Source organism: Rhineura floridana, chromosome 1, assembly GCF_030035675.1.
Source record: "Rhineura floridana isolate rRhiFlo1 chromosome 1, rRhiFlo1.hap2, whole genome shotgun sequence".
Taxonomy (NCBI): Eukaryota; Metazoa; Chordata; class Lepidosauria; order Squamata; family Rhineuridae; genus Rhineura; species Rhineura floridana.
In genome coordinates this window covers 142,842,217-142,857,781 of record NC_084480.1, presented here as the reverse complement: position 1 = coordinate 142,857,781, position 15,565 = coordinate 142,842,217, and the positions used below count along the sequence as shown (strand labels likewise).

The following is a 15,565-nucleotide window of genomic DNA, read 5'->3' as shown; positions in this document are numbered from 1 at the left end:
GCAAGCCACTCCAGTCAGTCATTTTAAGAATAGGGTTGCCACCTGAAAAACTCCAAAATAAGGAACACGTTGTGAGATCATAAGAAAATAACGTGTCAGAAAATCAGTAGGACTATTGGGTTACACCTCCTTTTTAAAGTGTTAATGTTCATCATCATCAATTTATTATGGCCAACAGTTCACAAATAAGACCAAAAAACAAAAGGCCAAGTAGCCCCCAAAAATTATTCTTCCAGCTTCAGATGGTTAATTAACATAAAATTGAGCTGGCCTTCCTGGTAGTTTAGCTAATATGTATTAATGTTGCAGTTATGGTGCATATCGCAGATAAATAAGGATTTGCTCCTTGAAAGAAGGAATAGATGGCAAACCTATATAGGGCACAGGCTGCCTAGGACCTTGCATACCTTAGGTATCATAGGTATTAAATATCAAAACCAAGATAATTTCCAGAAAAAAGGCAATGCCTTCTACTTTCTCAAACTAACATTTTATGTCACCAAAAGCACCTCCCATTTGCAATTTTACACAGCATCTCCAATTTTAACATGCTCTTTATACATTATCTAGTTTTCCTTACCTGTCACAATAGGATATGATTGTGGCCCTGGAACACTGGCTCCTATATCTGCTGAAGTAGGATTTGTTAAATTGGCCTTCATATCATCTAATCCACCAGCTAATGATGCCATGGCTGAGTATTCTGTTGACTGAGAGCAGAGAAAAATGTGACAACTTAGTAAATCTACTGAGGATTAAAAAGCATGATAAAACTCAGTTATAAAGGTAGATTCCTGTGGATATTATTATTTTGCACGATAAGATTATATTTTTTGTTTCACATGTCATGCAGTAGTTTCAATCTCTGATGAGATTATTGGGGGGAAATCCAGAAAGAACAAGTTCTCAAATTGTCAAAATGTTTTATTATGCCAAATGTGTTTCGGAATTAGGAAATTTCTGCATCAGGAGCAACACTTCTGAAATGCATTCAGTATAATAAAATATCTTGGTACTTTGAGAATGTATTTTCTCGAGTTCCTCTGAGTTTGTGTTGGTGAACACAAGTTTAAGGCATCAGAACATTAGTTGGGGAAAATTATTATCAGCATATGCCAATGTGGAGCAGAATGTGACTTCGTGAAAACCACCGTGCTAGGGGAGAATAACTGTTATATGATTCAACAAGGACTGGGCTCTGACAGATCAGCCATGGTTAAAAATAGCATATTTTAATGACATGTACAGTTAATTAATAACAATGCTTTGTTGTTGATGATGATGATCAGTACTCAGTGGCAGAACAAGAATTCAGTTTCTCTCCTATTTCTTTCATTACTGTTAGTTTGTAGGTGCAGTGCATTCCCTGTTATAGGGTTGCCATCTAAAGAACTTCAAAATAAGGAATAGATTGTGGGATCATTAGAAATTGATGTTTTACATGCAGGGCCGGCCCCAAACATGCCGGGGCCCTTGGGCACAAGTCTGCCCCAGGCCCTGGCACTCCCCTTCCGCGATTCGTGGCAGGATCGCTGCCACAGATCGCACTGCGAGAGCTTTGGAGCCCCTGCCATTCCCTTGCTTAACCTATCTTTCTCAGCTGTTCTGCGGTTGCATGTGCAGTGCTGCCCTTAAACAAGATGGCAGCTGAGGTTTCCCTAAGGGGCTGAAGCCTCTGCTGCCATCTTGGCTCATGGCAGGGATGTGCATGTGTAGGTTAAGCAGAGAGAGGTAGGTTAAGCAAGGGAATGGTGGGGCTCTGAAGCTCTTGCCGTGTGATCCGTGGCAGCGATCCTGCTGCAAATCACGGAAGGGGAGCAGAGAGGCCCCTCAGGGGCCCCTGTAGCCCCAGAGGTCCCCAGCCAGGGCCCCACCTGGCCGCCCTTTGGAACCGGCCCTGTTTACATGTCTTAGAATATGAACAATACTTTATTAGAATATACTACCTTTCTGTAATGTATTAAATTAAAATTGCTTCTTGCAGTCATGGTACATCCACCAATTCGTAAGGTTCAGAAACATGGAACCATTCCTTGAAATAAGGAACAGGTGGCAACTGATACCAGAAACACTGCAAAGAATGACTGTAACCAGTAGCAGGCAACAGGAAAAGGTTGCCCTGTTCACCTGACCTTTTTGTTAGTGGTTTCTGTTATATTAATTATTCATATCATTGACTATTGTTTGTTATGATTTGTGGACTGTTGGTATTGCTTTGATTTGCTTTTACTGCTGCTTTCAGATACTGTTTTTATCTGTTGCTCTTGGGTTTGTACTGGTATTATATTTTTGCTTAATTTTTTATTTTTCTTGTGAACTGCCTTGAACACCACTGTACAGCAGAAATGAACTTTAAAATATTTAAATAAAATTATTCAAGAATTCACAGTAAAAGGCTTACAGCTTTATTCTAAGATGAAAGTACGTTCTAAATTCAACAGGACATACAAGTCCATGACTCCTATGCATGTTTACTCTGAAGTGAATCTGAAGTGAATGTGGACTAGGATTTCATCCTAAAACTCAAAAAAGTGTTCATAAAATTCAGTATAGATTACAGTTTATAGTTTTTCAGATGCTGTGAGATCGTATTTTAGAAACATCCCAGGCCTTGATCCAAAATTCATTTTTTATCATTTCCCCACCATTGTCTCTTTAAAAGAAATTATTTATTTGTTATGCATGCTTCCATAGCTTTGCACATGTTTCAGTCTCTACCAGAACTACCTATTAGCAATGCAGTTTTCTGACTATTGTCATGACCACCTATTAGATAATACCCATAGCCCCATACAAACTAAGAAACTTTACTCCAATTCATACTCTGAGCACTTTTGGAAGTTTTTGAGGGAGATTTAAATGTGTTAAAGTTTATCCACTGATCAGTCAAAGCAGTCATGTAAACTTTTTTTTAAAATGCAGTATTAGATTACCCACTCCCCCACAACATATTTCATTAACATTTTCTTATTCTGCATTGCTACAGATGAGAAGCAGTGTGCTGTGCAATGTAGCTACACTGTGCACCATGACAGCATACCTAACTGGCTTCTGTGATATGGCAGAGACCTCAGAGGCATCCTCTCACTGTGTAGCATGGGGCCACTGGTGACACGGGAGTGAGCCTTAGAGAATCACTGACCAGACAAAAGGCAGTGCTGCTACGTTTCCCTCCAAAGTTGTCAGCAGCTGTCAGCCCCAAATGTTCAATAGCATCTACATTAATCCCTGAAGCTTCTTATGCATCCTCCTCACGTAAGTACTAGGAGGGCTCTTCTAGCCAATGGGCACAAGTGTGAACAATGATATCATAGCCAGGGGATCTAGTCTTCTGGCAATTTATCCTAGGGGGAAGGATCTGATCTGCCAAGGCTGAAGAGGTTGGTCATTCCTGCTTAAGTCACAGCACAGCAGTGTAACTGTGTCTTTGTGACAGGAACAATGTCCACATGATGTTTTTTTATTTATCAGCTGCCTTTCCACTAGAGGAAACACACCATTATTAAAATAATTAATTAAGACTGCAAAAGTCACATTGAAAACAAATGAAAATTAGAAGCAGCAGCAGCAAGAATTATCACTATTATTCCTGTTACATTTTTTCTAGGGTATGTAAATACATATACAGAAGCAAAAGTCTACAGAGCCTTTCTCAAAGCAGTCAAAGTGATGTACAATTTTTAAAAAATTACAAAAAGATTAGCATACAATAAAAATAAATAATTTTTGGTTTTAAATGTACATTCAGAATTAAACTTTTCAGCAGAAATAATCTTTCATTGCCAGTGTTTCAATCTGAATATGGCAAACGAGAAAGACTGCTGCTCATTGAAATTAATGGGCGTAACTTACAGGACAATCCAAAAACCCAAGTTCCACCAGAATGACACAGTTTTGATTTGGTGGACCTTGGGCTTTCCTGGTTGAGCTAGGACTATGCCAGCATACATCCCTCCCCCCGCCCCCAGCTAAGCCAGAGATACGCTGGTGTAAGTCTCTCATCCCAACTCAGCTGACAAAACTTAAGTCGGCATAAGAGGTGAGTCAGCCTCTGAGAAGACTCTTCTCAGTAGCTAACACAAAGCCTCCCTTTTCATGCTGATTGGCTCTTAGGATGTCTGTTGTAATGGAGTGTGGACTTGCAAGATGACACAGAGAGCAAGGGAGATGAGAAAAAGTGGAAAGGGGGGCATGGCTGTGAGGGGATGTGGTGTCACTATCATAAAGACACCCCACACTTCTGAATTTGCCACTATACTACCGGCAATAATAGTCTCACACCTATTCCAAATCCTGTTCACCTTGGTCCCAATCCTCAAAACTCAGACCCACACTTATTTGCTGGCTCAGCTAGCAGTAGTTCCTCGCAGAGGCTCCTGAATGGAATTTGGAATAGGGTAGCTTACACCAGCTGAGGAGTTAGATACACTCCTGAGCTCTCTGCCCTAGCAATAGGCCAGAACATACTTCCTCACAGCGAGGGATCCCTAATTCTCCCATACTTCTGCATGTGCTCACGAAGCGACCTGCTCCCATCACATTGTGAATTGCTGTTAGAGTTATCAACTGACCAGAAGAATGCTGGACCAGATACAATCCAAGCAAAGGCTCAGCTCACCCTATCTACCCATGAACAATCACACAGAAGCAAGAAAAAACACCCCCTTGACCTGTTCCAAGCTCTGCCCCTGGCCTTGGCACCCAGGGCTCATAAGGGTTTTTTTTATAAAAAAAATCAGAAGTTGGCACCCATGGGGGAACATGGAGTGGGGCTTAGGAAGATTTGCAACAAAAATGAGTAACATGGTGAGTATGTGAAGACATTACAACTATGATTGTTATTCAAATAAATAAATAAATAAATGCTTGTCATAAGGAGCCTACTTTCAGTTGAATCCTCTGTAACAACCATAAAGCATGTTCTGGCCATATATTTAGAACTGTGTCTATGGCTCTATAAAAATAATAATAAATCTGTGCCAAGTTAACCCATATTTTCCACCCCCAAAAAGCTGAGTTCTGCAAGCTTTATAAATTATGCTGTATGGTTTTGCTTGTTTTGCATAATATATTCTGCTACTGCTAGTCATAGGAGAAGACAAGGTGAGTGAACTTCCACTCCTAGTACAAAAAATCCCAATCTTAGATTCCTGAAATTTCACCAGGCATAGCTCCACACATTTATCATGTCTTTGCAAACATAAAGTCTGGGAAAAAATGAAATCTGAAATTCTCAGAATGCTGAATTCTACAGTCAAAACCACATTATGTGACTTGTTTGTGTAGTAAACATACAACATACACTTAGCCTTTTATATATTTCCTTCCATCACCCATTTTTCTTCTTTCTTCTACAAATTCTGTTTCTTCCCTGTGTTTTTCCATTCTCACCTCTTGATCCTTCTGCCAGATACAGTAGGGCCCCACCCATACGGCAGGTTAGGTCGCAGACCCCTGCCGAAAAGCGAAAACCGCCAAAAAGTGGATCAGCTGTAGTGCAGGGGTTTGGAACCTAACCCGCTGATTGCGCCAGAGGAGAAGATCAGCTGTAGTGCACCACAGCTGATCTTCCTCTGGCGCGATCAGCTCCAGCACAGGAGTCAGATTGTGCCGGGGGAGAAGATCAGCTGCAGCACGCTACAGCTGATCTTCCCCTCCTCCGGTGAGATCAGCTGGAATGCGGGAGTCTGATTGCCCCAAGGAGAAGATCAGCTGGAGCACGCTGCAGCTGATCTTCCCCTCCTCCGGCATTATCAGCTGGAGTGCGGGAGTCTGATCACCCCGAGGAGAAGATCAGCTGTAGCGCACTACAGATGTCTTCCTCTCCTCCGGCGCTATCAGCTTGAGCGCGGGAGTCTGATCGCGCCAGAAGAGGAGATCAGCAGTAGCGCGCTACCGCTGACTTCCCCTCCTCCTGTGAGATCAGCTGCAGCATGGGGAGCTCCAGCCCGCCCTCCAGTTGATCGCCCCACTGGCGCCGTATTAGCAGAACGCCAAAAAGCGGGGCACCAAAAAGCACGGCCCTACTGTACTCAGACCACATTTTATCAGCAAATACTTTTCTCTGTTGCAATAACTTTGTCTTTTCTGCATACTCTGCTGTCAATTAACTTTATCATACTCCATCCTCAACACTATTTTATTGACCTGCCTCCATCTCTGTCCTTAAAATTCTGAGCTCTCTTGTAGCAGTGGACAGTGACATCTATAGGTTCATGTATACTGTACAGTGACTAACATATTATTCTTGTGTTGCATTTAGAAAAACCCTGAAAAACCTATTTGACCAAAGAGCAACATATGAACATAGGAAAAGCCCTGCTGGATCAGGCCAAAAGGCCCATCTAGTCCAGTAATCTGACAGTGGCCAACCAGATGCCTATGGGAAGTCCGCAAGCAGGTCACAAGTGCAACAGTGCTCTCCCCACCTGTGATTCCCAGCAACTGACATTCACTTCCATACTGCCTCTCGACAGTGGAGGAAGAACCATTATGGCTATTTTTCTGAAAAGAAAAAATAAATGTGTGTTCTTAAAGTGATGACTTTATCTTATTGCCTTCAAATCTCTGAAAAATTGCCATTCCCTAGGTAAACAGCCTCCATTTTAGGAACAATCTGTTCAGGGGTGTGAGTGGGAGGAAGCATAAAGCTGCCCATCTTGGTAAATTTCCCAAAAAACAGAAGACAACCAAATTTATTTATTTATTTACTTATTATTTATTTATTGTATTTGTATACCGCCCCATAGCTGAAGCTCTCTGGGCAGTTTACAGTAACTAAAAACAAATATACAAATTTAAAACACATCTTTTAAAAACAATTTAAAACACAATTTAAAAAATTTAAAACAATTTAAAAACACAAGCTAAAATGCCTGGGAGAAGAGGGAAGTCTTGACCTGGCGCCGAAAAGGTAACAGTGATGCCGCCAGGCACACCTCATCAGGAAGATCATTCCATAATTTGGGGGCCACCACTGAGAAGGCCCTCTCCCTTGTTGCCAGCCTCCCAGCTTCCTTCAGAGTAGGCACCCGGAGGAGGGCCTTAGATGTTGAGTGCAGTGTATGGGTTGGCTCGTATCGAGAGAGGCGTTCCATCAGGTATTGTGGTCCCAAGCTGTGTAAGGCTTTATAGGTTAAAACCAGCACCTTGAATCGAGCTCAGAAACATACAGGCAGCCAATGCAAGCGGGCCAGAATTGGTTTTATATGTTCGGACCGTCTGGTCCCAGTTACCAATCTGGCCGCTGCATTTTGCACAAGCTGCAGTTTCTGAACCATCTTCAAAGGCAGCCCCACGTAGAGCGCATTGCAGTAATCTAACTTGGAGGTTACCAGAGCATGGACAACTGAAGCAGGTTATCCCTGTCCAGATACGGGCACAACTGGGCCACCAACCAAAGTTGGTAGAAGGCATTCCATGCCACAGAGGCTACCTGAGGCTCAAGTGACAGAGACGGTTCTAGGAGAACCCCCAAGCTACGAACCGGCTCCTTCAGGGGGGGTGCAACCCCATCCAGGACAGGTTGGACATCCACCATCCGGTCAGAAGAACCACCCACTAGCAGCATCTCAGTCTTGTCTGGATTGAGCCTCAGTTTATTAGCCCTCATCTAGTCCATTGTCGCAGCCAGGCACCGGTTCAGCACATTGACAGCCTCACCTGAAGAAGATGAAAAGGAGAAATAGAGCTGCGTGTCATCAGCGTACTGATCGCAACGCACTCCAAAGCTCCGGATGACAGAACCCAATGATTTCATGTAGATGTTGAACAGCCTGGGGGACAGAACTGACCCCTGTGGAACCCCATACTGGAGAATCCAGGGTGCCGAGCAATGTTCCCCAAGCACCACCTTCTGGAGCCAACCTGCCAAGTAGAAGCGGAACCACCACCATGCAGTCCCTCCCACTCCAACTCAGCCAGTCTTCCCAGAAGGATACCATGGTCAATGCTATCAAAAGCCACTGAGAGATCAAGAAGAATCAACAGAGTCACACTCCCCCTGTCTCTCTCCTGACAAAGGTCATCATACAGGGCGACCAAGGCTATTTCTGTGCCAAACCCAGGCCTGAAACCCGACTGAAATGGATCCAGATAATCGGTCTCATCCAAGAGTGTCTGGAGCTGGCCTGCAACCACTCGTTCAAGGACCTTGCCCAGGAATGGAACATTTGCTACCGGCCTATAGTTATTAAGATTTTCTGGGTCCAAGGAGGGCCTCTTCAGGAGTGGTCTCACTACTGCCTCTTTCAGGCAGCCAGGGACCACCCCCTCTCGCAGAGAAGCATTAATCACTTCCCTGGCCCAGCCGGCTGTTCCATCCCTGCTAGCTTTTATTAGCCAAGAAGGGCAAGGATCCAGCACAGAAGTGGTTGCACGAACCTGTCCAAGCACCTTGTCAATGTCCTCAAGCTGTACCAACTGAAACTCATCCAAGAAATCAGGACAAGGCTGTGCTCTGGATACCTTGCTTGATTCACCAGCTATGACACTGGAGTCTAAGTCCTGGCGGATGCTAAAGATTTTATCCTGGAAGTGCCTAGCAAATTCATTACAGCGGGCTTAAGTTAGTAATTGCTGAACAGAGTATTATTAGGCTCAGCCAAGATACCAGTTGCATAGTATTAACTGGGTTTTTGATTTGTTCCCAGCTCATTTCTGGGCACAATTAAAGGTGCTTACATTAGTGTTTAAAGTCCTAAACAACTTAAGCCCCAAATATGTGAAATGCTGCCTCTTTCCATGCAGACCCTCTTGGGTTTTAACATTGATGGGGGGGGTCTTTTTGGTAGTTCTACCACTCTTTGTGGTTTGGAGAGTGCTGGCCCTGGAGAGGGCATTCTCTGTGGCAGCCCCTAAGTTGTGCAATTCCCTCCCCATAGAGGTGTGTCTGGCATCTTCATTATATAGTTTCCCTCATATGCTGGATGCATGTCTTTACCCTAGCCTTTGGCATATATATATATATATTGGGCCCCACCCTATTCTCTTGACTGAAATTTGTTTTAAAGTATATTGTATTGTATTCATTGTAAACTGTATTGTATTTTAATATTGTATTCTAACCTGTCCTGGGACCTTATTGTGAATGGTGAGTAAGAAACTGACATAATAATTATTATAATAATTCTCAGCAGGAAGAAAATATCCAACAGTAATGCTTCCTACTCCGTCTTTCAGAAACTTGAACTGAAATCTTCTGCTACCTTCCTTATGTCTGCAGCTCAACCTCACTTCTTTCTCAACTCCCCTCCATGCACACCTTCGTAATCCCTAGCTGTTTATTCACCCACCTTCCAACTGGCTTTGCCAAAGGGTGGCAGCTTGTTTGTTTTTCCAAAGAACTGAAGATTATTTGAAAGAACTAAACATTCCCTTGGATATGGCAATAGTTCTTTCCCATTACTGGCTCTTGTCAAACAGGTTTTGCCAGGTTTGTTTGGCCAATGATGATAACTGGACAAAAGCAATGTGTACATATTTTTGTTAAACTTGGTTTGAGATATTTTATAGGAAGTGATTCATAAATGAAATTAAATAAATATAAATAAATAGAGCCATCAATGGCTCTATATTATCACTTTCAATTAAAACTATTGTCTGTCACAAGCCAATATGCCCAACTAGGAGACAATTAGTTGAGCTTAAGTCCCATTGAAATCCAAGGGGTTTACATTAATCATGATTAACTTGCCCTTTTCATTTCAGTTTGAATTTATTAAACATAACTAACATTCTCCAAGTTAGTCTGCTATGATTCTCACCTTTACATGGCAGGAAAACAAACAGGTAACCTAGTTTTAATTGCCACTAATTAGAAATATTCATAGCCTGGCTCATTAACAATACAAACCTAAGCATGTTTACGCAGAAGTAAAGGTAAAGGTGTCCCCGCACTTATAGTGTGAGTCGTTTCCGACTCTTAGGGTGACGTCTTGCGACATTTACAAGGCAGACCGTATATATGGGGTGGGATTGCCAGTTCCTTCCCCGGCCTTTCTTCACCCCCCAGCATATGCCGGGTACTCATTTTACTGACCACGGATGGATGGAAGGCTGAGTGGCCCTCGACCCCTTTTACCGGAGATTCGACTTCCTCCTTCTTTTGGAATCGAACTCCGGCCGTGAGCAGAGCTTCGGCTGCGTTACCGCCGCTTACCACTCTGCCATTAAATTCTTACTGTCTGGAAGATTTCTAGATAAGACATAAGAAAGGCGGGTAGCTCAGGGATAGAGCATCTGCTTTACATGCAGAAGGTCCAAGGTTCAATTCCCAGCATCTTCAGGTAGGGCTGAGATAGACAAGACCCCGGCCTAAAGCCTGGAGAGCTGCTGCTAGTCAGTGAAGATAATACTGGGCTAGAGGAATCAATGTTATTATTTATTAAATTTATATCCAACCCTTTCTCCCAGAAGGAACCCGGGATGGCAAACAAATGACAAATCACTAAAAACATCCATAAAACATCTTAAAAACCATTCCAACACAGATGTAGACTGGGATAAGAGGAAGGTCTTCAGTAAATGCGGAAAAAACAACAGAGACGGTGCCTATCTAATATTTAAGGGGAGAGAATTCTAAATGGTATGTGCCACAGCACTAAAGGTGTGCTTCCTATGTTGTGTGGAACAGACCTCCTGATGAGATGGTATCTGCAGGAGGCCCTCACCTGCACAGTGCAGTGGCTGACTGGGAATATAAGGGGTAAAATGATCTTTCACGGATCCTGTATAGGGCTTTATACACCAAAGCCAACACCTTGAACTTAGCCAACGACTTGAACTTTAATGTTCTGACTCCATGTCCATGGCAACTATGGTTAGGACTGCAGCCTAACTCTCTGTAGATCATTTCATGAGTACTAATTCTTGTGTTAAATATTAACTCCCCTATGTACACAAAACACATTCCTAAAGATACTTCGATATATATAAATGTATACAGTACAAAACACAGGAACTAGAGAGCTGTTTAAACAGACATCTACCAGCTCATCGCTCAACTTTGGCCAACCTGTCCATGGGCAAGGCCTAGTCAACCAAAATATAATGTTTCACACTACAGACTATTATCCCTCCTCTCTTTCAGAGGAATCCCATCTGGATTGAGGGAGGGGCATGGAGCAGCAGATCATCTGCTTTACCCAAAGCCCTGCAACCTCCTGCTGGCCAGGATAGAAGTTGGGGGGGGCACTTTCACAGTCTATTTTGCTGAGCAGAAGGGCCCACCAAATCCTAACCTCTGCCAGCACCACAGATTAGGATTAGGATTGCTCTGCCATTATGCCTGTGCTACAAGCTGAATTTGGGCTCATCTGCATTGTGGTTTACTGTGTATTTGGTGAGCACAGCAGTGACCTCTGTAGTAATAGAGCTACCCCACCAGAAAGACACATCCACCAGATCCTAACCTCTGCCAGCAGCCCAGATTAGGGATTAAGATTGCTCTGCCACCATGCCTGTGCTACAAACTGAATTTGGGCTCATCTACATGGTGGTTTACTGTGTGTTTGGTGCTACCCACATCTCTTTTAAATTTGCATAGTTTACATGAAGTTACCAGCAAACAGAAGCTATCATGCAGTTTTCCCCCTGGAAATCCGTACTAATCCAATCCACTGATAATACGAAAAGTGGAGGAAAAAACTTCTCCACTCTGTTTCTCTAGTGCTTTCAGATGCTTTGCTCTGATGCTTTTAGGTGGGTGTGTCAATCATTCCCCTCTCCACGCCCACTATCTCTTCTTCTCTTTTTTCATTTTGTTTCCTATGACAAGCAACTTCCAGTTGTTCTCCTCCATTCTGCTGGCCTTTTTTATATTGCTGCAAACAGTGCCTTTTCTTTTTCCCCTAACTTGTGCGCAAAAGCATAATACTGCTCAAACAAAGATTTGTAATTCAGCTGTATCCTACCAACCAGAGATATGGAAAACACAGATATTTGCACTTCCAGGGTTTTTTTTACAGGAACCTACTGCAGCTGGTAGAACAGACTGAGCATGCTCAGTCACCAAGCAACCAGAGGGAGTGGAAATGTATAATTAGAGGGCAGGGCCATAAGGAAACAGTGAGAGTAATCCTTCCTAGAGGAACGCCTACATGTGTGAATGGGAAAAACTTATTGGCAGCTAACATTGAGCAGGAACTGCAGACGGTGCAAATCTGTTGCATGGTAGTGTATTTGCTACAAAGAAATGCTGCCATGTAAATGAGCCCTTAGCTATGTACACACCATACCTTTAAAACACATTCAAAACATATTTCCCCCCCTCCAAGGAATCCTGGGATCTGTAGTTTGTTAAGGGTATTGTAGGTCTATGAGGGATAAATTACAGTTCTCAGGATTATTATTGCAGGTGTGTGCTTTGAATGTGTTTTAAAGATATGGTGTGTACATTTTGTGAGCAAAAGGGGGAATGCCACACTGACAGAGAGATGCTTGTGTCACACTCTTGGCAGTGGCTAGCAAGAGGCTGGCTTAACCTCTGCCCAATCCCCACATCCAGTGCAAGGGAGGGGGGTTGGATTGCTCTGACCAGCTACAAAAAGAGAACTGCCTATTTTAATGCTACCCCATGAAAAAACTCACAGTACTATGTACAAAACTACAAGCAAAAAGATTATTGGCTAGCCTTCTCCCCAATATATTCATTTTCTATGGACAGAGAGGGTCCTTCTTCTGCCATCTAAATGGTACAGTCCCAGAATGTTGGAAGTGGGGCAAGAGCAACTCCTGTTTGGGTTCTTTTGTTTGTATTCCAGAAGGAAAATAGGGTCCTCAAGCTGGCTAGGCTTGCCTACCTTTACCTGTGCTGTTCTCTACCTAACTTCCTTCCATTGTAAACTGATATGCTCAGGGAATCTTATCTGCCCCTCCTTCCTTTGTCTTCTTCTTCGACTGTCCGAGAAGAGAGGAGACATCTTTGTCTTTGCTCTCTCTCCTGAGTCATGATGGCAATACCCAAGACTGGGCATTGCGCCTCCAACTTAGTTAGTTAGAACTAGGTATGCCTTTCCTATCTACTATGTATTTCTATAAATAAAGTAGCTTTTCTTATTTTACAAAGTCTTACATCTCAGTTATCTAAATGAAGGGTAAAAGCCTTCTGCTGCAGGGGTAAGATTGTATTGGGACCATCAAGGGGCAAGCTATTCCACCTGCCTTGCCCCCTCACCCCTTCTCTTAGTGACATTTTTCTGGGGACTGTCCTTTATCAGGAAGATTGCTTTTCGTTTTTAGTTGTTGCTTTTTAGAAATGCTAGGATTTTGTTGGCTTGAATTTTTGTAAATTGTATTGTTTTTATTTGTATTTTGTATTTGTGTTTTTCTGTTTGCGTGTAAGCTGCCTTTGGGGCCTTTTTGGCCAAAAGGCAGCCTAGAAATAAACCATAACATAACTTAGGTAAATACACACTGGCACACATAGTGCTCAGACTGCTGAGGATCTCTGCATGCATATACAAAATATCCATAACACGGAAAACCTTTATAAGCTGACTCTTCTTCATGTATAGATTGGTTCTAACAAGTTCAGAAGCAAATGCCTATGTTTACATATGTTTCCAGACCTCTTATTCTGCTTATGCTGTGCTTAAATCTTCCTTCGCCTATATCTTCAAATATTGCATTAAGATATCATATTGCACCATAATGTTGCCTCAATCTACCTGATGGTATCAGTGTTTTCAAAAACCAACAGGGCAAATTCCTGAAGAGGAGAACTATAATCTTTTTTCTTCTTTATCCTTGTACACCTTTCACTTTGTTTCTCTTCTTTTAAGCTTAAATTGATTACTTTGCTGTTTTACACATGAATTCATCTTTGTACTTTAAGACTATTGATGTGTATACACAATGAATGTTAAAATAAGTTGTGGCCTTAGTAAAGCTAAAAAACAAAACCTGGCAAGCTTCTAATGTAGGCTGATCAATTCCCATTGGTTTCAGGTAGATCATGCAACAGTAGCAGCACAATTCTCTGCATGTCTGCTTAGAAGTAAATTCCACTGAGTTCAACAAGACTTACTTCCAGGGAAGTGCACATAGTATTGCAGGATAAATTTCTGAAGAAGCATCAAAAGATACTATGCTCTCTAGTATGACTACTAGTCAATGAACAGTTATTTACCAGGATCCAAGAAATAATTTTCAGTTCCTAGAAAATATGGTTTGGCTGTTTTAAAGCCTGACCAAAACCAGGATTATCAAATTTGGAAAATTCATTATTAACTCACCCTCTGCAGCAACCTCTCATGATGTTTCACGGTTTCTGGGCAGGTTTTTTTTTTAAGGGCTGAAAGAATTAGACTCTAACAATCTGTAAAATGGGATTCTTTTGCTTTAGCTGATAGAAATGCTGGTTAGGACAGTCAGGACCTATCCACATCATGTTTGGACTTACAGCATATGTGAAAAAGCACATACAAAGCCTTCATATAAGCCCATGACCAGCTGGCCATCTACATCAGAGAACATACGCAGGATTCAGTTTTTGAGGTAAAAGTTCAAAAGCAACATTTGTGGTGGCATACCAAGAGCTGGTTCCTTATACACATGGACAATCAGTCCTGAAGTAGGAGTCAGCAAGCTCAGGAATTTCCTATAACTACCATGTACCTACTTGGTGGAGCTCCTCTCCTGACATAGTCCTGCCCAGAAATTAAAAATGGCCAGGGAGACACTTGTCAGCCTCCCTGACCTTTGATTCGGCTTGCTCCAACACTGATGTCCTTTAGGCTCTGGCTAAAAATATGGTTGTTCATGCAAGCATTTGGCATTGGATTGTTATTTATTCAGCTGTGATGTATGAAATATAATGTAATTTTATGTATAGGCATTTGTATGGTTTTATGCTGTATTGGTTGTTTTACTGAATTATTGTTAACTGCCCTGACATGGGATGGGATATAAATATTTTTTATTAATTATGCACTGAAGTGATTGTGTGAATAGATTCTCATATAACCAATGTCCCACTTATTTATTTTATTTATTTAATTTAATTTATATACCACCCTAAGCCCGAAGGCTCTCTGGGCGGTGTACATAAAAGGTAAAAGCAAGCACAATATATAAATACAATAACTCAAGAAACAAAAACACACAAACAATACAAAAACCAAGCAACATCCAGAATACAACATAGTAATAAAATACTGTAAAAATACACTTTAAAATGCCTGGGAGTATAAAAAGGTTTTCACCTGGCGCCGAAAAGATAGCAGCGTCGGCGCCAGGCGCACCTCATCGAGAAGACCATTCCACAGTTCGGGAGCCACAACCGAAAAGGCCCTATTTCTAGTCACCATCCTCCGAGCTTCTTGATGGGATGGTACTCGGAGGAGGGCCTTAGATGTTGAGCGCAGTGTATGGGTAGTTTCATATTGGGAGAGGCGCTCCACCAGGTATTGCGGTCCCATGCCGTGTAAGGCTTTATAGGTCAAAACCAGCACTTTGAATTTAGCCCGGAAACAAATAGGAAGCCAGTGCAGACAGGCCAAAACAGGTGTTATACGAGCGGACCTTCTGGTCTGCGTCAACAATCTGGCCGCTGCATTCTGGACTA

General features: G+C 42.4%; 1 protein-coding gene across 2 annotated transcripts in view; it reads right to left on the bottom strand.

Moving 5' to 3' along the window:
* The window catches only part of PAX5 (paired box 5), a 348,343-nt gene that overhangs the window by 173,055 nt on the left and 159,723 nt on the right, over positions 1–15,565 (bottom strand). For both annotated transcript variants that reach the window (XM_061634654.1, XM_061634664.1), the window contains one exon: positions 581–710. In XM_061634654.1, the coding sequence (XP_061490638.1) occupies positions 581–710 (130 nt within the window). The remainder of the gene's footprint in view (positions 1–580; positions 711–15,565) is intronic.